The 21,631-nt window shown below is 45.6% G+C and overlaps 1 protein-coding gene across 1 annotated transcript in view; it reads right to left on the reverse strand.

Annotated features, from left to right (window-relative positions):
• LOC114029538 (PR domain zinc finger protein 16-like) overlaps positions 1 to 21,631 on the reverse strand; it is a 113,591-nt gene that overhangs the window by 24,106 nt on the left and 67,854 nt on the right. Inside the window, exons 7-10 of the mRNA XM_027844026.1 lie at positions 19,256 to 20,660; positions 11,073 to 11,160; positions 7,024 to 7,193; positions 5,378 to 5,455 (exon numbers count right to left, since the gene is read on the reverse strand). Coding sequence (XP_027699827.1) covers positions 5,378 to 5,455; positions 7,024 to 7,193; positions 11,073 to 11,160; positions 19,256 to 20,660 — 1,741 coding nt within the window. The remainder of the gene's footprint in view (positions 1 to 5,377; positions 5,456 to 7,023; positions 7,194 to 11,072; positions 11,161 to 19,255; positions 20,661 to 21,631) is intronic.

Below are 21,631 nucleotides of genomic sequence, written 5' to 3' on the forward strand. Positions count from 1 at the left end.
ACAGAGGCTCAGTGACTTGTCCAGGGTCACACAGCTAGTAAGTGTCTGAGGTGGGATTTGAACTCAAGTCTTCCTGATTCCAAACCCAATGCTCTATCCACTGTGCCACCTAGCTGCCCGTGGTGATGATGATGATGATGATGATGATAACATTACTAACAGCTATCTTTTCTATGGCTTTTTAATATCAGCAAAGTGCTTTGTGTACACTCATTTAGTCTCACAAGAATGTTCTGGGGTAGGTGTCATTGTTTTCATTCCCTATTTCACAGATGGGAAAAAAGAGGTCAGGGAATGCCTGTGGCATGTCTATGGTCAAATAGCTAGCTAGTGTTGGAGGGGGGAGCTGAACTCACATCTTTCTGTGTTCAAATCCAGAGCTTAGTTCTGCCACTCACTACCTGGCACTTTGGGAGGGTCATTTAATTTCTTCAAGGCCTCAGTTTCCCCATATGTAGCCTAGACAGCCTCTGAGGTCCCTTCTAGCTACAGTTCTATGATTTTTGACAAAAGAAAATAAAAGAAGGGAGAAAGAACAGGAGCAAGAGGAAGCAGGCCAGCACTGAAAGCATCCCTGAGCCATCAGCTGAGCTGGACTACAAAAATAAAAAGATCCAGCCGTAGGAGGACCATTTAAAAGCAGCCCCACACAGACTTCAGCCGCATGTTAAATGCCCACTCTGCTTGGAGGTTTCAGCTTAATGTAGATAACAGGGCTAGGGCTCCTGAAAGGAAATGAAAGAAAAACATACCCCAAAGAGCCGCCAAGAAGCAGCCCATCCTTCTATATGGAATCACAGGCAGATTGAGCCAACAGCCTTTCTGAGGCTCCCCCGGCTGAGGCTCGAACCCCAGGTGTAATTCACAAGCCATGTGGTTGGCATACTCCTGATGCTAAGCACTCAGGCTGCCTGGGGGAAGCCCGTTTCTCCTCTCCTTCCCAGGTCAGGTTTTATGTCTTTCCAAGGCTGAAGTTGTGGGTTTTGCAAAATAGAAGTGTCATTAAAACTATCTCTTCTTAATGAATGAGGAAAGGGGAGCTCTTAGCATCAGAGATGTGCAATATAATTTCAGAATGAACCAAAATGATTTTGACTTTCCAGGGAACAGCATTAGTAGAATTAAACAGTTATCCTCCCCTGCCCCCACTTCTCAACTTTCTTTGAGAGGAAGCATGAGAGAAAGAGCAGTGGGTAAGGTGTCAAAAGATCTGGGTTCAAATCTTGCCTCCCGTGTTTAATTCCTGTGTGATTTGGCTAAGTCCCTTAAATTCCCTGGGCTTCATTTTCCTCACCTGTAAAACGAAGGAGTTAGACACAATGGTCTTAGAGGTCTTTCCCAGATCTAAATCTAGGGTCCTATGCTTGACAGATTTGGAGATACGGATTCAAAACATGCCTCAAATACTTATTAGCTGTGTGATCCTGGGTGGATAACTTCATCTCCCTAAGCCTCAGTTTCTTTCTTTGTAAAAAAAGCAACAACACTGACATCTACCCCACAGGGCTGTTGTGAGGTTCCTGTGGAAAAATGGGCATCAAGCCCTTTACTTTACAAGCTTTAACACAATATAGACATGTGAGATTGTTTTTTTTTTGTTTTCTTCCTTCCTTCCTTCCTCCCTCCCTCCCTTCCTCCCTCCCTCCCTTCCTTCCTTCCTTCCTTCCTTCCTTCCTTCCTTCCTTCCTTTCTCTTTTCTTCTTTCTTTCTACTCTTTGACCTACATTGAGGCAAATTTTTCATAATCTCTAGCAAGAGTTTAAAAGGGAGGTGGTTCAAATGTCACTGAGTTTGACTACTTCAGCAAGATGAAGTAGTTTCCTGATAAAATACATCCCCTTCTAAAACAATGTGTTTGCCCTTTCTTTAGAGGCTACATAGTACAGTATCTAAGGATTGTATCACAACATACTGGATTTGCAGGCAGTGGATCTGGGTTCAAATTCCAGCTTGACTGCCTGATCTTTGGGACTTTGGGTAGTCACATAATTCTTTGAGTGATAACCATTTAATAAGGTATCTGCCATTGCCAAGCACTGCACTAATTACTGGAGAGACAAAGAAAACGGTTCCTGCCCTCAAGGAGCATACATTCCATTAGGGAAACCAACACGTGTACACATACATTGATATACAATACATCAACTTTTGTATACAATTGTATACAATTGCATGCAAAATATATTAGGTTAAATATATACATCCTACTGGAGAAAACAACACAAATAGATCAATGAGATAATATACATAAAGCACTTTGCTACCTTTAGATTTATATCAGTGCTAGCGATTGTTATTATTATTATTATTGCTAATAAACAAGGTAATTTGGCAGAGCGCTAAAAGCTCAATTAATTAATAAGCATTTATTAAGCAGATACAAATGCTTTGGAGGAGACTAGGCTTTCTGAGATGTAGTAGAGGTGAGGAGAGAGGGTGTTGTAAGCATAAGTTACAAAATAAGATTTGAACTCAGGCCCTTCCCAACTCCAAACTCCATGCCTTTTTCGTTACAGCACAATGTTTCTCAGATGAAGCCAGGATTTGCAAAAACAAGAACACAAACTCAAAAAGCTTCCCAAACAATTATTGTACCCTAAGTTGGATGTCACAATTTGGAGAGTGCAAAAGAAATCAATGATAATTAAATTCTTCTAGAAACATGGCCTTGGCTCTCTGGGGGGCTATTTCAGCTAAACACCATCCAGAAGTCAGCTCTCTACTACAGGAAAAACACCCAGCTCATTTTCTGGGAGAAGAGCAGACAAAATCAATCTTTTCTTCCTTAACCTTTGTTAAGCTGTGTGTCACCCTCTTTTGGAGGGGGGAAAGCCTGAACAAACGATTGGTGAATAACTGTGAGCTTTCATTGATCATGGGAGGGCAAAAGTGAGAATTGCAGCAATCTGGCCGGACATATTGTGGGCCCCACGCGCACGTTTCACAGGGATAGGAGAGGAGGGTTTGTGAAGGGTGAGATTCAACAGCCATACGAGGCTCCACCAGCACGATTTAACCTTTCCCCAAGGTACTGAGGACTCCAGAGAGTGGCCAGATGTCTTAATTCAATTAGCATGTAAATCAAACTAATCAGCAAGCATTTATTACGTGGATCCTATACTATGCATTAGAATAAGGTTTGGAGATATAAGGACAAAAATGAACTGGTCCCTACATGGTGGAAAGAAGGCTGCATTGGGCATCAGAGGACTGGGTCCTTCTCTGACTCTCACTTTCCTCATCTATAAAATAAGGGCATTGGACTATAAGGTCCCTTTAGTTCTAAGTCTGTGATGCTCAAGGATGGGTTGCTATGGTCAAAGAATCTATCACCAAATGACTGTTTTTATTGTTGTTCAGGCATACCCATTTATTTTTTTTGGCAGAGACACTGGAGTGATTTGCTATTTGCTTATCCAGCTCATTTGACAGATGAGGAAACTGAGGCAAACAGGATTAAGTGACTTGCCCAGGGTCACACTGCTAGGAAGTGTCTGAAGCTGGATTTGAACTCAGGAAGATGAGTCTTCTTGACTCCAGGTTTGGCGCTCTATACAATATGGTGCCATCTAGCTGCCCCTACCAAGCGATTAGCCTTCTGGTAATGATAGTCTCTGTCCTTAACCCAGCCAATTCTGAGAAAGCTAATGGAGGTTTGGGCCAGGACTCTACTTGAACGCTTTCAAGTTTGGTTGAGCCTACAAGAGTTCATCATCTACTGACATAATATCTGAGAACCCTGGGGTTGACTCCAGTGCCATGTGAATGATGCCACCACAGAGATGTGGGACAGTCATGTAGCAAGAACCAGGGATGACAGGTGGCTATCCTGTGTGCTCCACTGGAATCCACACAATGTCTGGAGGCCCAGAGGCCCCCTCTTTCTTCTCCCCTATATACCATCATCTCCATTTCCTTCCCACTGGTGACCTAGACCCCACACCCGGAATTCTAAGCTCTAAGCCTATCCTGTATCCTCTCTCCACCCTGCCCCCATTCCCCACTTTCCAGCTTGTTGTCTCCTCTAATTAGAATGTAAGTTCCTTGAGAGCAGGGATAGTATCCTCAGTGCCTAGCACAGTACCTGGCACATAGAAAGTACTTAATAAATGCTTGTTGACCCACTGAGTCTCCTCTTATGTCATTATGCAGTCAGGTTATGGCTCTTCTAATCTTTGTTTTTCCTCTGTTTATCCCCGCCTTAGCCATTAACCTCAAAAGACTGGCAATGTTTTCTGTCTTCAGTTGTGCCCTAGAGTAGGGACAGTGCTAAGCTTGGAATGGGAACATCTGAGGTTGAATTGCAGCTCTTGAGTGACCTTGGGCAAGTCACTTCTCCTGAGCCTCAGTTTCCCTATCTGTAAAATGAAGGGGGTAGACTAGATGATGTCTTAGGTGTCTTCCAGCCTAAATCTTTTATGTCTCTGGGCCAGCTTCTGAAAATGAGGTTAGATTAGATGACCTTTAGGTAACCTTCCAGTTCTGTGTCTACACCGGGGCCATGCCAGCCTGGCCTCTTATGTGTTTGAGGTAGTCTTTAACTCCACAGGTTCCTTTGGGACCCCAAACCCTTACCATTTAGTGAGGTCTTGATTCCTTCTACCCACCCCCACCTCCTTTAGAATGGAAGTTTCTTGAGGGCAGGCTCAAGGTCATGTTTATTACTGTAATCCCAGAACCCACCTGAGGTCTTACACATTGTTAGGGTTTGCTTATTAGGAAGGCAGCTAGGAGTAGGGACACATGCTAGATTTACGGTCAGAGGTCCTGAGTTCAAATTTTGGTCCTGATCTCAGTAAGACAAGGTAAGCCTCTGTTTCTTTCTTTGTAAAATGAGGGGATTGGATCTCTGAGGACCCTTCCAGCTCTAGGATTCCATGGATACTTGAAGTTACCTGATGCTAAAACTCACCCTCCCCAGGCAAGAAACTGGTATCTCAGCAGAGGCCTTCAGTGAAAGTCAAAGGGGTGAATCTAATGGGGGAATTGCAGTCCCATCACACCATGTTGGTGGATGCTTAATATTGCTACACACACACACACACAAAACCTACACTCCGGAGGAAAAAAGCAAACAAAAAAGGATTGGATGCACCCCTAAAAATGGCTGCCTCTCCGCCCCAGCTTCTTTGCAGAGGTGGGGGCTATAGAACGCCGCATAGAGCATTTGACTTTTTCTAATATGTTGGTTAAGTTGATTGAATTGTTTTTTCCCTCTGTCTCATTCTTTATTAGAAGGGACTGCTCTCTGGGAGAGGCAATAGGAAGGGTTACATTGAGATATGTAAGTAATTTAAAAACAATGGATCAACAAAAATTTAATTACATTTTTAAAAAGTAGCTTTTTTTTTTCCCCTGGAACAGTAAAATACCTTACCTGTATGGCTGCTCCCCAGTATGCGTTCGAAGGTGTCGAGTGAGATTTGCTGATCGAGGGAAGATCTTACCACAGTACCTGGGGGAATGAACACACTATCACCCTTGGAGTCCCTGAATACCATAAAACCCCATTTGTGTAAGCTCTGGTAAGGTTCTTTTGATGTGGCCTTTTCCTAGGATCCCATTTCCAAATTTAAAATGAGCTTATCCGCCCATGGAAGGGACCATTGGTACAGATAATCCCCAATAGCCAATAATTCTCAAATGTTTTCCAGATGGATTAAAAATGCATTTTATGATTTCCCAACCCGCCAGCCCCCAGAAGATCTCCTTTCATAATCCTTAGCTCAAGCTACGTTAGTGACCACAATGACCACTTGGGGTATTATTCTACTTCCAGATGTCCTCACCCCAGCCAGAAATCACCCTTCCTAGCCCCCTCAAGCTACTTATGAGGTGGGGAAGGAGACACAAAACAGCAGTTTGGGGATTCTGTGGTGTTCCACTATTCTTTAATTTCATTAGAACCATAACCAAGGTGGGACAACTGGGACTTTGTACCAGGGGCATTTAAAGGGCAATGACAGCATTTGCAGTCCTGTGGCAACAAAGAGACAACGGGTCCTCCCCCATCTTCCTACTCCATCCCCCAACTCCTTTCCCTGGCCACCATTCCTTTATATGTCTCAGCTCACTTATTAGAATGTAAGCTTCTTGAGGCCAAGGATTGTAACACTTCTGCATTTGTGTCTCTATCATTTAGCATAGTGCTAGGCACATAGTACATATTCAATAAATGCCTTTCTAGGTGGACTCCCTGGACACTCTCTGTCTCTGTCTCTCTGTCTCTCTCTCTATCTCTCTCTGTCTCTCTCTGTCTCTCTCTCTCTCTGTCTCTGTCTCTCTCTCCTACAGGGTCTCTGCCCCCTGGGATAAATTTAAGGGGGGGGGGATGGTGAGATTTGGGCCACGTATCCCCTGGGGGTAGGGAGGGTGATGTTAAGTACTTTCCCAAGGTTACATGCTAAGTGTTACAGCTGAGATTTGAACCCTTGTCCTTTGGCCCCAGAGCCAGGACTTTGTCACATGGGTTACTCTTTGGACATAAAGACTCATCAAATTGGGTCTTTTATCATATTTGGAAGTTGGGAAGGGATCACTTTAAGCCACTCATGCTTTCTACCTGGTTTCCAATAATGTCTTTCTCCCTAGTAGAATGGAAGCTCACTGAGGGCAACAATGGTTTGATTTTTGTCTTTGTGTCCCCCATGCCTGGCATACAGTAGGTGCTTAATAAACACTTATCGAATTTAATTGAGAAGTCCAATAGATCAGGGTCTGGAGCTGAATTGGGGCAAACTTTTTCAGCTGATTAGGAGGAAGGTGATAACTCTGGTCTTTTGAGCACCAGACCTTCACCAAGGAGGCCAGGGGTCCCTGGAAGATCTTTCCCAGAAAACAAAACAAAAACAAACAAGCAAACAAAAAACCCAGACTGGTCAAGTGCTCAGAAGCCAACCCAAAAAGATATCAGAGGGAATGCTTTAAGTGCTGCTACCATGGGACTTATGGAGCTGATTTCCTGAATGTCTTTCCCGGCCCCTTCTGATGGATGCCCAGTGACTCGGCCAGGCTGAAAGTTACCTGCACGTGTAACGTTCCTTGCCCTTCCGAAGGATGGGGTCTGACAGCGTTGGGGGCGGGGATCTGAAACTGAAGGGGTGGTGGGGGAGGGGCTGCAGGGAGCTGCCCGAGTCGGTCTTCATGCCTGCAAAGCCCTCCAGCTTCTCCGTCATGGTTTCGATGGCTGACATCTGCTCTCACACAAGAAAGAAATGATGTTAGGGAGAAGGCAGCAAGCAGTCAGCGAGAGCTGGGTTCAGATTCTGCCTCTGGTGCTTACCAGCTATGAGACTAGGGGCAAAACCCCTTAACCTTAGTTTCCCCATCTATAAAATGGAAATAATAATAATCCCTTTAATACTTTTCTCAGAGGAGAGGCTCAGATGAGTTAATATATAGAAGATGCTTTGAAGATAAAGTATCACATAAATGCTAGTTGTTAGTATATGACCCATGCTGCTTTCTCAACTGTTTGACCTTGTGCAGTGAGGAACTACAGAAAGAACAATGGATTTGGAAGAAAGGATGGCAGGTTTAAAAAACCTCTGGGTCCCTTGGCTTTGGGAAAGGTCTGTGACAAGGGCTGCAGATGGGATGGGGTGGACCTGAGATTAAATCCTGGCTTTTCCATGTACTACATAGGGCAACTCATCTATCTGTCTGGAAGGACAAGGACTTCTCTTTCTTTCTCTCTCTCTCTCTCTCTCTGTCTCTCTCTCTTTCTTTCTTTCTTTCTTTCTTTCTTTCTTTCTTTCTTTCTTTCTTTCTTTCTTTCTTTCTTTCTTTCTTTCTTTCTTCCTTCTTTCTTTTCTTCTTTCCTTCTTTTCTTTCTCTTTTTTTCCTTCCTTTCTTTCTTTCTTTCTCTTTCTCTCTCTCTCCTTTCCCTCCTTCCCCCCCCCCTTTCTTTCTGGTGGGAGACTGGATCAAAGGATCACAGATCTAAGAACTGAAAGGGACCTCAGAAGCAAGAGTAATAAAGAAAGTGAAAAAAGTATGCTTCAGTCTGCACTCAGAGTTCATCAATTCCATCTCTTTCTGGAAATGAATAGCATTTTCCACCAAGAGTCCTTCGGAATTGTCTTGGATCATTATATTGATCAGAGTAGTTAAATCTTTCACAGTTTGACAACCACTCTAAACAAACTTTAAAAAAGGGTGAGAGGGCAGGAAGCAAGAGTTCCCTTTCTTCCCCCCTACCCGCTGACCCCAGTCCTCTCTTTTGGAGACTGAAGCGCCTTGTTTAAGGGATATACAGTAAGAAACATTTAGCCCCAGTCACTTGTCATTGGTGGCAAAGCTTTGGGCTGTAGCTGCCCATCACCTAACAAAACACAGGCACTCAGGTGCCCAAGTTGGAGGCCTTTGTCAGAACACCTGGAGATGGACTGTATTGTTCTCGGTGCCACTCCCGCTTTGTCAGAGACAGCAGCTGGCAAAGAGGTTGAGAGGCTTTTAAAAACTCTGAGCAGAGGCCACAGGCTGTCCTGGGGATAGAGGAGGGGAAAAAAGAGAGAAAAAAGAAAACAGGAAGAAGGAAGAGAAGAAGAGGAAGAAGAGAAGGAAATAGAGGGAGTAGTAGGAAGAGAAAATGGAGGGAGAGAGAAGAACGGAAGAAGACAGAGAGGGAAGAGGAAGAAAAAATGAGGAAGAAGAAGAGTAAGAGAAAGGGAAGGAGAAAAAAAGGCAAAGAAGAGGATGATGAGGAATAAGAAGAGGTTGAAACAGAGGAAGAGTAGGGAGAGGTGTTAATGGGCCAGAGTTGGCTGTCTTTAATCTCAGAGATGAGCCTGGTACCCGGGCTTTTGTGCATCTGGACAGATGATGCTGGTCAGTGCCCTTCCCCGGTGACTCCCATGAGCCGTTGCCCACCTTTGTACTCTCCTTGCATCTAAGCTGGAGTTTCCTTCCCTCTAAAATGAAAAGCTTGGACTAGAATGGTTCCTAAAGTCACCTCCATTCTCATTCTATGACCTCTCCTTGAGTCTGTCCAATCTAAGTCAATAAACATTTATGAAATGCCTATTATGTGAAGATGGTGGAGAATAGGCAGCAACCCAGCTGAACTCTCTCAACAAACAACTTTACAGTGGAGGAGAAAATGGAGAGGGAGGGGAGCAAAGCTTGAACCTCATTCTCACCTTAAAAACGAAAAAATCAAACAAAAAACAACCTATGCAAACCTCCACAAAGGGGCCTGGGTCACTTGGATTGGTCTCAGGTAGAAAAAGCCTCTTGGAAAACATAAAGGGCAACTTAGCAATTGTGGACAGAGTCTGAAGGAGGCTAGACCTTGAGGCAATGGCTGCATTGCTAGACTTGAAAGTCAGGAAGATTTGGATTCAAATCACTCCTCAGACTGGTACTAACTGTTCATTCAACCTTGGCTAAGTTGCCTGACCTCTCTCAGGCTCAGTTTCCTCACCTGTAAAATGGGGGAGATGAAAGAGTCAGTTTCATGAGGTTATCGCGAGAATTGAATGAGATAATATCAGCCAAGTGCCTCAAAGCACTATGGAAATGCTGGCTACTACTGTCACCCTCTCCTTGCCAGATTCTCTTGTTTTCCCATGGAAGGAAAGCCAGAGCACCAAGCCAGGTGGGCTTCCTCAGCCGAGGAAGGCTGTTCGAGGTCCAGTGGGCAGGACAGGGTCTCCTATGCCTGCCTCTGCACCTGGAACAGCCGCATCTCTGGGAAGGACCCCCATTCGGTCACAATAGGGTCATTTCATTCTCTTGATGGGGATAAATTTCCAGCTCTCAGATCAATTTCCTCCAGAGAGTGCCTTACTGGATTTTGAAAATGGCATCAGTTACCAGGTGGTTTCTAACCGCTTGCTATCTCACCCTTAGCCTATTTGATGTAATAAGTTATTGGCGATAACCAGGCTTCCAAATCTCTCTCCTTCCTGTCCCCCCCCAGCCCGCCTCGGACATGAGGAGGCGGCAGGAGAGAGGGTGGGGGGAGGTTTTTTCGGGGGCCGGGGCTCACCGTCTCCTGAGGTTCTCATTGTCTGAACAATGAGAACTCTCCCACCCTCCTGTCTCTGGGCCCACTCTCGAGAGTTTCTCACCGGCTTCCCGGCCCCAGCCCGATCCTCTCTATCACATTCTGTACAGGAACCCCTCACCATTCTCACTAACACAAACACAGGATGTGCCTGGCTGGCTCGTAGGCTTTTTCCAGCCCATTCGGAGGAAAATCGGGGGAAGTTATTAACCAAACTCTCTGGGCCGGGAAAAACAATGAGGGACGACAAGTTTAGATGTGAACAGGGGCCGGGCCCAGGTTTCACAAACCAGAGGGTTATTTATCCGAGGTATAAAAAGGGAACAATAGATGGGGGATGGAAGGCCTGGGCCCTGGCACATAGAGGGGCCTCTGGGGCAGGTCTGAGGGAAGAAGGTAAATTGGGAAAAGGAGTCAGGTTAAATCAAAGCGCATTTTCAGGCTCCTACTGTGTTCCACGCTTCGTCCTGCGGGTAGAAAATGGCAAAGCCTGGAGGATTTGGATCTCTGACGTGAAATTTTGCCTTATGGGAGAGACCAGCTCAGTTTGCCTGCCTACCTGCAAAAGCCCCCAAAGGGCCTCGTACAGGGTGAGGCACATTGTTTTCCCCAGGAAAGAATAAAACCACCTAGCCTGGTGTGAACCAACTCAGGGAGAATGGACTTTTTTTAGAGAGACTTTTTAGTGACTTAGAGAAATAGGAAATCTGGATTTCTCAGCAGGCCAGAGGGAGGTAACAAGGACTGTGGAAAGGGCATGAAATGCAGATTCAGAACTGGGCTCTTGTCCTGTCTCTTCCATTGATTTGAAGCCTCAGTTTCTATGTCTGTACAATGGGCTTAATAAGACCTGCCCTGGCTGCCTCACCAGGAAGCCGTCCAAGAAAGTAATGTATATGAAAATGATTTGCAGACTGCAAAACATTTTATATAGTGTAGGATTATTATTGTTATTGGTAATAATAATAAGGATAAGGATGATGATAACCTATATCTAGAGACTAGAACCCACTCAGGCTTAGCCAGTTTCCCAGACCATGCCCCCTGTTCCCACTGGTTTTACCTGGGGGTGAAACAGCAGAGGAGATGGCCTCAGGTACTTTTCCTTTAGGGCTCCCACAGGGTCAGTCACCTTCCGCTTCTCCACCCTGCTGGACAACAATACAGAGGGTTACATATACCCTACAGGGCTGAAAAGGCTACTGGGAAATCCACTTAATAAACAGCCCACTGAGTCAACCAAATACTGGATGGAGCTTGTCAACAGAATCACCTTCCCAAAGCATCACTCTCATGTCTCTCATTTCCCTGCTCAAAAACTATCAATGGCTCCCTATTTCCTAAAGTTTTAGAGGGCTGGACCTCAAGTCTAGAATCCCTGAGTTCTCTTGCTAGGAGGCAATTTTCTCATCTGCAAATGGGGCAAATAATACTAATAGTACTTACCTCAGTGGTATCCTTAGGCTTAGGGGAGATTGTAGAAGTAAAGTGCTTTGAATTTTAACGTGCTGTATCAATTAGTGGTTACTATTACTACTAGGCTCGCAAACTTGGCATTCAGGTTTCTCTGTAATCCACCTGGCATAGTTAGCTTTGTTTTCCCCAACAAGTACTAGATGCTGCTTAAGGTCATGGATCTTACAGAGACCGTGGAACACCCCTAGTCAAAATCTCTCATTTTCTAGAAAAGGACACTGATCTGTCTGTGTCCCACAGGCAGTAAACAGCAAGGCTGAAATTTGAGCCTCCTCCTCCAACTCCAAATTCAGTGCTCTGTCACCTGCTTCTCCTGCCCAGTTTCTAGGTGATGCTTTGGGGTGGAGTCAGGCTGCTCTGTGGACCTGCCCCCATACTCACCATGCTTCCTTATTCCCATCTCCCTGATTTCTTTCAGTCTGCTCCCTTCTCCTGGAATGCCCTTCCCCCTCCCATTTGCCTATCCAAATCCCACCCGCCCATTAAGCTCTCCCATCCCACCTTCTCCAGGGAAGCCTTTTCTGATCTCTCCAGTGCTTATTAAGGATCTCATGGGATCATGGGCAAGCTAGGAGAGAGCTTAGAAACAACTTTCTTGTTTTCTCCCTCCTTTGAATTCTTTCTGCATTTAAAGTCTATGCAGCCCGTTTAAATAACCTGTTCTTTATGTGTATGTACAGACTGGATGTCCCCACAGTCTTAGCACCAGCCGCACTAAGACTTTTGGGACACTCTGTATGTGGAAGGGTCATGTCTTTTGCGCTTGACTGAGCCCCATGAAGGCAGGGACTCTTTTTCTGAAGGGATTCTCATTATCTGGCACTAAAGAGGCGCCGATTCCTCTGTGATAAAGTCCAGGTAAGACCACAGCTGGTATAGATTATATGTTCTGTTCTGGATGCCACATTTCAGGAAGGTCATTAACAAGTTGGAGAGGGTAGAGGGCAACCAGGAGGGTCAAGAACCTTGAGTTTGTGCCAGGTAAGGATCCAATGAAGGAACTGGGGATGTTTAGATCAGAGAGGAGAGGACTCAGGTCCGACATGGTTGCCATCTTGAGTACCTGAAGCCTTCTTGGATGGAGAGAGAATGAGGCTTGTTTAGCTTTACCCCAGAGGGAAGAACCAGGAGCAACCGGGGAAATTTGTTAACCACAATCATAATAACAACAATAACTAGCATTTATATAGTGATTTAAGGTCTGCAAAACACTTTACAAATATTTCAACAACCACCCTGAGAGGTAGGCACTATTATTATTCCTGTTCTACAGTTGAGGAAACTGGGGCAAACAGAGGTTAAGTGACTTGCCCAAGGTCACACATCTAGGAAACAGAGGAAGCTAAATTTGCACTCAGGTCCTTTCTGACTTCAAGTCTCATGCTTTATCCACTGAGCCACCTGCAGGCACGTTTAGGTTCTGCTTCAGGAAACAGCCACCACCACCACTTAAGGATCAGAGACATCGAAAACCTAATGGGTTGGGAGGGAATGGAATCCCTCATCTCCAAGTTCTTTAACCCAAGGCAACGTGTTTTAGAGGAGATACCAGGTGGCTTAGGAAGTTGTCCCTTCCAATGACGGGTTTCTGGGAATCTTATCTAACCTCTATATGTCCCCCAGGTCTGAGCACAATGCCCTCTCTGCACACAGTACATGCTTAACTTTTTTTTTTTGGTCGAGGCACTTGGGGTTAAGTGACTTGCCCAGGGTCACACAGCTAGTAAGTAGATGCTTAATTAATAAACCTTTGCTAATTGATTGAACTTGGCCATGAGATGCTTAAGGCCAGGGACCATCTTCTATATTTCTGTATCCCTGAGGCATATAGCACAGTGTTTGAAATGTGATAATAATCATAATTTTCCCATTTCTATAGTATGTTAAGGCATATATGTATTATATAATGCTTTATTATATAATGTACTTTTATTATTATTGCATTATGTATTACATATAATGCATTCTTCTTATTATGTATTATATATAATGCATTCTTGTACATTATATATAAGGCATTCTTCTATGTCATATAGAGTATATTCTTATATATTATATATAATGCATTCTTACATATGTTACATGTAATACAATCTAATATATTCTTATATTCTATATATAATGCATTTTTATATATTATGTATGATGCATTCTTCTATATAATATATAATACATTCTTAAATATATATAATACATTCTTATATATGATAGATAATACATTCTTATCTGGTCTTATATTTAATGCTACTTATACATAATACATTCTCTCTCCATATACATATATCCATACATACACAAACATATATATGTATGCATATAAATGCATTCTTCTCACAACCACTCCCTGTAGGAGATAATAATAAAAGTGCGATTTCCCCAGTTTTACAGATAAGGCTCAGGGAGTTAAGTGGCTTGCCTAGAGACACACAAACTGGTAGTGTTGGAGCTGTTCCTTGTTGGTTAACTGACTAGACTGTAAGCTCAATGAGGGCAAGGGTAGATTTTTTTTTCATTCCCACCCACATGGCCCTTAGTGTGGTAGGCTGCTCTGTAAGCATTCAACAAAATGCTGCTACAGATGAATGGCCTGTCTGACCTTGTGAGGTCGTCCCTCCAATTTCCCTGCCTCAAGGCAGAGGCTCACCTAAATCATCCCAGACAAGAAAATATGGCATTTAAACAAAACCCTTCAGACAGTGGCAAGAGGTTAAATTTCTATGCCCCCCAGCCAAATATTGGTTAATTTTGTTAATTGCAAAATAAACAGATCTCTGGTGAAGAAAGCCCGGCTTCCTGGAGCACAAGGCAGTGGGGTGCATTGGAATTCCTGCTGGATGGGGAGTCAGAGCCCCGGGTTCACATCCCAGATCTGTTATTTACTAGCTGAGGGATCCTGGATAAGTAAATCACTCCTGCTCTGTCGACGTCAGCTTCCTTCTGTGTGGCTGCTTCAGGCCTTGATCGTAGGAAACCCATGAGAAATGATATATGCAAAATAGCTTTGCCCAGTATAAACTACCCCACATTTGTAAGAGACCATTACTTCTTCATTAAAACCTTCCTAAAATTCAGGGGCTGCTGAGGTAGGTAGAATTTACAGCCATTGCCCTGGTGATTCAGCTTTCACCATTGGAAAATTCACAGGACCCTAAATCTAAGGCATTTCAGACATCATCTAGCCCAATGCGCTCTTTTTAGAGACCAGGGGACTGAGGTCCAGAGAGTTTAAAGAATTTGTCCAAGGTCATACAACAAGCAAGCAACTACAATCCTGAGACAGGATTTGAACCCAGGTCCCTTGACTTTAGAGCAAGACTCTTTCCACTGTATCCCTCCCTTCCTCAGTGCTCACCTATGTTTTATACAACACAATTTTGACCAGCTACATTTCCCTCCTTGCTCTCCCTTTTGTAAATGTGCCCCTGTCCAGAGCTTCAGGTAATATTTGCTCAAGGTTCTAGACTCCATTCAAGTTTGCAAAGCACTTTGATTGGACCCCCAGGACAATCCTGTGACATAGGTATTATTACTGTCATCCCCATTTGATGGAAGAGGAAAAGGGGAGGGGGTTAGAGAAACAGGCTTTCCTCCCTATAAAAGGAGGGCAAAGCAGTGAGATCTGGGCTCAAATACTGGCTGTCATTGACTGTGTGACCTTGGGTAGGTCCTTTCCCCAGTCTGGGCCTTCTATAAAGTTAGGAGTTAGAGCTGGAAGGAGCCTTAAAGACCAGTTCATCCAATTCCGTCTTAAAGAAGTTCAAGAAAGAAGCTCAACTGCTTCCCCAGTCACACGGATATTAAATGCCATAGCTGGGGTTCAAGCCCTGAGCTTCTGGCTCGAAATTCAGAGGTCTTTCCCTTACACCACAAAGTGCTTTTCTCATCACCACCCTATGGGGGGGGGGTGGGAAGTGCCAGTATTGTGTATGACCTCCATTATACATATGAGGACACCGAGTACTTGAGAAGGTAAAAGGCTTGCTCTGGTCACCTAGCTAGTAAGTGCCCATGGCTGGAGTGGAATCCAGCTTTAAATATAGAATTCTTCCTCCCCACCTCTTTTGGCTCAGACTTGGGAGTCTGACCGTGGCATATATTACACAATTTGGTTTGCAAACATCCCACCCCGGTCCTGAGCTGCTGGAGCCCAGCAGAATGCAGACAAACCATGCTTCTTCCTTCCTTCCCTCACCTCACATCTGTCTCCTGGCTTTGCCCAAGAATCCAGGTCCTGTTGTTTGAATTGGCAAAGCCTGCCTGAGCCTTGTTATGATAACATTTGTCATGAGAACCCATAGGGGTGCTGGAACCCCAGACGACTTGAAAATAATTTCCTTGGTTCTCCCTCTGTGCCCCTTCCCATCTCCCTTCGCCGGGCTTTCTCGAACAGCACAGAGGGTCTCTCTCTCTCTCTCTCTCTCTCTCTCTCTCTCTCCCCCTCCCTCTCCCTCTCTCTTCTTCTCTCTCTCTTCTCTCCTCTCCCTCTTTGTCTCTTCCCTCTCTGTCTCTGTCTCTATCTCTGTCTCTCTCTCTCTGTCTGTCTGTCTCTCTCTCTCTCTCTCCCCCTCCCTCTCCCTCTCTCTTCTTCTCTCTCTCTTCTCTCCTCTCCCTCTCTGTCTCTTCCCTCTCTGTCTCTGTCTCTATCTCTGTCTCTCTCTCTCTGTCTGTCTCTCTGTCTCTCTCTCTCTCTCTGTCTCCTTCTGCACCCCTACCCCCACTTCCTTTTATATTTCCAAGGCTAACGATGTCAGGCACTGGGCAGAAAGCATGATCTGTCAGAAGACAGAGGCCAGCCTGGAGGGACCACAGATGGTGTGCTTGTAAGCAAGTGAGAAGGGACGCTTTGGTGGAGGAGTTGGCGGATCAAATGAGTCCCTCACTAATCTTCGTTGAAGCTGACAGCTCCTTGGCCTAGTTAGGCACTGACATAATTCCTTTTCCCACATTTATGAACCACACAATAGCAGGGAGCCGGGGACGGGGCAGGTGTGGGGTCCTCACCCGCCTTGTCTCCTGGAGCCCTGGTCCCCTCTGCCTGCTGATGGTCAGCCCCACTTACACTGGTTATCCACACTCGCTATCTTCAGGAAGGTGGCTGGGTTCTAGACTCAGTTTAAATTTCCCTGAGAATTATTTTCTCAATTCTAGACTGCTATGTCCTGTTCTTCTTACCCTCCTCCCCCCTCCCCATATTTTTTTTAAGAGACCAAACCTATTTATCAAAGCAAGCAGGAAAACTGTAACTGAGGAAGTCAAACAGGTTAGTTTGGGGAATAGAATTCCCAAGAGTCAGAGGGCTCAGTGACTTGAGAATGAGATGAAATCTCAGTTTATCCAGGGAGAGGACCATCTCACCTTGTGAGTCCACTCTTAGCAGCCTCCAGGGTTACAACCATTAAAGATAAGACAGAGCAAAGGTTTATAGGTTTAGAGTTGGAAGAGTCCCTAGAAGTCATGTTCCTCATTTTATAGAGGAAGAAACTTATTCCAAATCCAACTTCTTTCCTACTGTTCCATCACCCCCTGGAAGTCAAGCAGGATTTAAGGTGGGTTAGGAGACTATATTCTGGGTTCAAATTCTACCCCTAACTAGCTGTGTGACCTTGGCCAAATCACTTTCTCTGGGCTTCCATTTCTTTTTCTGTAAAATGATGGAGTAGGACCAGTTGGCCTCGGAGGTCCCTTCCCATTTTAAATCTATGATTTGCCCCCCAATCCATCTGTTGGTCTGGACTTTGGAAAGGGGAAGAAGTTAACAGGGGAGGAGGAAAGAGGGAAGGGAGGAGAAAGCAGTAGAAAGAAGCCAAGGAACAGGGCAACATTCCCACTCAATTCTGTCTTGCTCTATCGTGGTCTTGACTAAATAACTTTGCCTTCTCCTTCTGGGTCAGGCAATGGAAAGTGTAGGGTGAGGGCTCTTGGCTAGTGATTGCTTATCAGGGAAAAGAGGATCCGTTAGGAAGGGAGCTAAAAAGACAGAGCGGCGAACTTCCAGGACCTGGGGTTGGATGCAGCTGTCCAAGGGAGCACAATGGGGAGAATTCAGGGGAGGAGACAGGGCAGGGAATGAGAGAGGCCCCGAGGGGTGGGAAGAGCAGAGGCTAGCCCCCTTTTGGGAAGTAAAAGAAGCAACAGGAGAAGCAGCTGGAAATGGGGGAAAAGTTCAGAAAAATCTGGTTCATGGGGATGGAGATGAGGGAGAACACCTGGAGAAGGCCCCAGGCAGGATCTAAAAACATCTGTGATGTGCGGGGTCGGGATCTCCAACTTCCCGTGTGTCCCCCGGAATCACAGCAGAGCTCCTCCCTTAGCCTCCACCCCTAGCTCAGGCCTGGACTATTCTAGCAGCCTCCGGTTTGGTCTCTTTACCTCCACTCCTCCTCTCTAATGCACCCTCCAATAGCTATCAAAGCTTCTTATTCCCTCTAGATGAAAACAAAGTCTCTGCTGGACATTCAGAGCCCTTCACAATCACGCTCCAAACTATCATCTTCCTGATGTCATGGTCCTCTTCGAGAACAAAGGACAAACCAAACCAGGAACTTCATATTAATAATAGCTAACATCTATATAGCACTTACTATGTGCAGGGCACTACATTAAGCACTTTATGCTTATTATCTCCTTTAATCCTCTTGATAACCTTGAGAGCAAGGTCCTATTGTTACCGCCCATGTTACAGATAAAGAAACTGAGGCAGGCAGAAGTGAAGTGACTTGCCCAGGGTCACACAGCTAGTAAGTGTCTGAGGCTGGATTCGAACTCAGGTTTTCCTGACTCTAAGACTTTGCACATGGCTCAGACACTTTTTTTTTCTCACTTTGGCTTTTTGCAATCAAGGCTCACATCAAGTGCCAGTCCCTTCAAAAAGCCTTTCATGATCCATCCCAGGTGTGATGCTTCCCTTGAAATTACTCTCTCTTTCTATATGTTGTACCTATTTAGTATGTATGTGTGCATACACACACACACACTCATAAAATATATATATATATACATGCACACATATACACATGTGTGTATATACATACATCTGGACATACAGATATATGGGGATGTATATGTGTATATACCTATTTCTATCTATCTATCTGTTTCTACTCCCTTTATTAGAATGTAGGTCCCTTGAGAACAGACTAGCTCTCTAGCTACTATCTAGCATCACTAGCATCCTGGCTAGTAGGCATTTATAAAATGCTTGTTGCACTGAAATGCTTTTTGAGAGGTAGTCAGATCTCCTCTGATCCTCCTTAACCCTAAGTCTATCTGAGCAAGGAATGTCCCATTATATTGAAGGATGCAGACCCTCCAAATGAGGGGTACCTCCCTCATATAAATAATTTATATTTCCTTTGTGTATATAGTTTATAGTTATTTATCTATGTTTTTCTATAGTAGAATGTAAGCGTATTGAGGGTAGGCTCTGTTTTATATTTTGTCTTTGTGTCTTCGGCACCCAGCACAGGGCCTGACCTATGCGTTGAATAAATGAATGAATGAATAACATGACATGAATGAATGACAACCAGAAATCAGACCTTTTGCTATTTGGAAGTGGCCGTATCTAGGAGAGTTGTCTGACCAGACCCTGTTAGGAAATTGCAATTATTTGTGAAACAACTTTTGAGTTATCTTGGGGTCACCTCAAGTGAAAGTGAGACTCGGAGCTTTCCATCCCACTGCCAATTCCATCTCCTCCCAAGCCCACCTCCCTCAGAGTGTCTGCCAAAACCCCGATGTGTTCAGGGTGAGGGCAGGGCATGTTAATACCTGTATATTGGGTCCATGAAAAAAGGTGATGGCTTGGCGTAGTGCAGGGAAGGCTGTTGGGGGAGCTGGGATGGAGAGATCTTCGGCAACATTTCACTAGGAAGGAGTTTCCTCTCCCCGTAAATGTGATTTTTCCGGGGTTCCCTTCCTCCGTTCTGACTGGCCCGGATCCGGTTTCCAATGCTCAAGTCTAAAGGCTGCTCCTCTCCAGAAGCTTGGGCTTGGGGGAGGATCTTGGGGGTGGGCAAGATGGGTTTCATCTCTTTTGGTTTGGTGGTGAGATCGAAAGGGGACTCAGAGCTGGTGCTGCCCACCTTGTGGAGATCTCGGGGCGACTTTGGTTCGGCTTTGACCAGCAAATTATGGTTCAGGGTGCGGTCCGTGAAGGGATAGAGCGAGTGGGGGAAGTTGGGAAGGAACTGAAAGGGGAACATGGAATGATACGGGAGAGAACCCATCTTTTTCTCCTGCATCCCCATGAAGCCTGGGCCAAAGTATTTCTCCGCAATGGAGGCAATGGCCTTGATGGAGTCGTTGGCCGCACCTGACGTGGGGAGCAGCTGCTCTTCAGGAGGAGGGAAGAAGGAATGTTGCGAGTAGAAGACGGGGACCTCGTTGATGCTGTTGGGGGCCCCGGGAGCCACCGAGCCGCTGCCAAAGTCCGGTTTGCTCTCAGCAGGTTTGCTCTTGTCCTTGGCCTTGTCGCGGTCACTGTCCACGTCACTGTCCAGGTCAGAACCGGTCCCCGTGGTGGTGTCCAGGTCAGTCCCCGTGGTGGTGTTCACATCCTCGAAGTCGCTGCCGTCTGACATGTCGCTGTTTCTCGCCTTAAGCTTTTCCAGGTAGGAGTTCTCCAGGCCTCCCTCGAATTTCTCCTCCGCAGACATGCTCTGGCTGTTGTTGTTGACCGCTGAGATCAGGGGCAGCGCGGGGTTGCCCAGGGGGCTCGGGAGCTTGGCATCTTGGGTGTGGTTGAGAGGGCTCTTGAGCAGCGGGGTGGGAGGTAGCAAAGGCGGTCTGGGGTACAAGGACGGAGGGAAAATCCCCGGGAATCCTGGAGTGAGGGCGGGGAAGGCTGGAGGGGCCGTGGAGAAGGGCAGACCTCCAGGATGAGGTCTAGAGGGGAAGTAGTCATTGAAGCCGAGGCCGGCGTGGTTGAGGTTGGGAGCCTGTTTGGACTTGTCCATCATGGAGCTCGGCGTCAAAGGTAAGGCCGGGGCAAAGATGCCCCCGGGGTTGTAATGATTCTTGCCCTCGCAGAAGCGGCGGTGCTTGTTGAGAGAGGAGGTAGTGCTGAACATCTGTCCGCAGTCTTTGCACTTGATTTGGGTCCGGCAGTCCGCGTGCATCCGTTTGTGGCGACAGAGATTGGAGAACTGCGTGTAGGATTTGTGGCAGACCTCACCTAAAACATCAGCAGAAACCAAAGACAAAAGCAATATGAAATTACCGTGAAAATCTCTGCAGGGGACTGGGCTGTGGGCTGGGCACAACCTTTTCTTTCGAGGGCACGTGGCAGTGGACTTGGAGTCGAAGAGACCCTGGTTCGAATCCTGCCTCAGACACTTGATAGCTGTGTGACCCAGGGCAAATCACTTCTGACCCTCACCTGCCCCATCTGTAAAATGGGGATAATAATAGCACCTACATCCATAGAGGCGGATGAGGAACAAGTGAGACAGCTTAGGTAACTATAGGAATGTTGTTATTACTACTCTGTAGATAACATTCCTTGCAAAACCTGAAATCGTTATATGTTATTAAGTCACAGATAGGTTGTGATCTGCGTTAGTGGAAAGAAGTGCCACAATGGGAGTTCCTTGTATGCTGATGAAATCACAGATCCTTTGTGTAAAAATAATGGCATTAACCCAGGCATTTAAATAGCCCTTGGATACTTGCAGATGCTTTACAAACATCTCATTCAAGTTTCACAACCACCCTATGAGGTAGGTGCTATTATTATCCCCATTTTACAGATGAAGAAACCAAGGCTCAGGAAGGTTAAGCAGGTTGTCCAGGGTTCACATAGTTAGAAAGGATGAGAAGTAGGATTGGAACCCATGTCTTTTTCATTCAAAAGATCAGCATTCTATGCACCATGTTACATTCTCTCAACATTCATGGGAAAAATAGGGCACTGACTTCATTTTCTGGATACTTGTCCGTATGGCTTAGCTTCCTGGCACTGGACCCAGATGTGGGGGTTCAGGGTGGAGAAAGGGGGAGCAGATCCTCAGAGGTAAGGTGGGATAGGAGAGCCTGAGTGTGACCATGTATTGGACCCAGAATTGGACTTATTTCTGTTCTCCCTAAAGACTCCCTGGGTTTCCACTGAGAGAGAGAGAGAGAGAGAGAGAGAGAGAGAGAGAGAGA

The sequence above is a fragment of the Vombatus ursinus genome, unplaced genomic scaffold (genome assembly GCF_900497805.2).
Source record: "Vombatus ursinus unplaced genomic scaffold, bare-nosed wombat genome assembly UNPS02014932.1, whole genome shotgun sequence".
Taxonomy (NCBI): Eukaryota; Metazoa; Chordata; class Mammalia; order Diprotodontia; family Vombatidae; genus Vombatus; species Vombatus ursinus.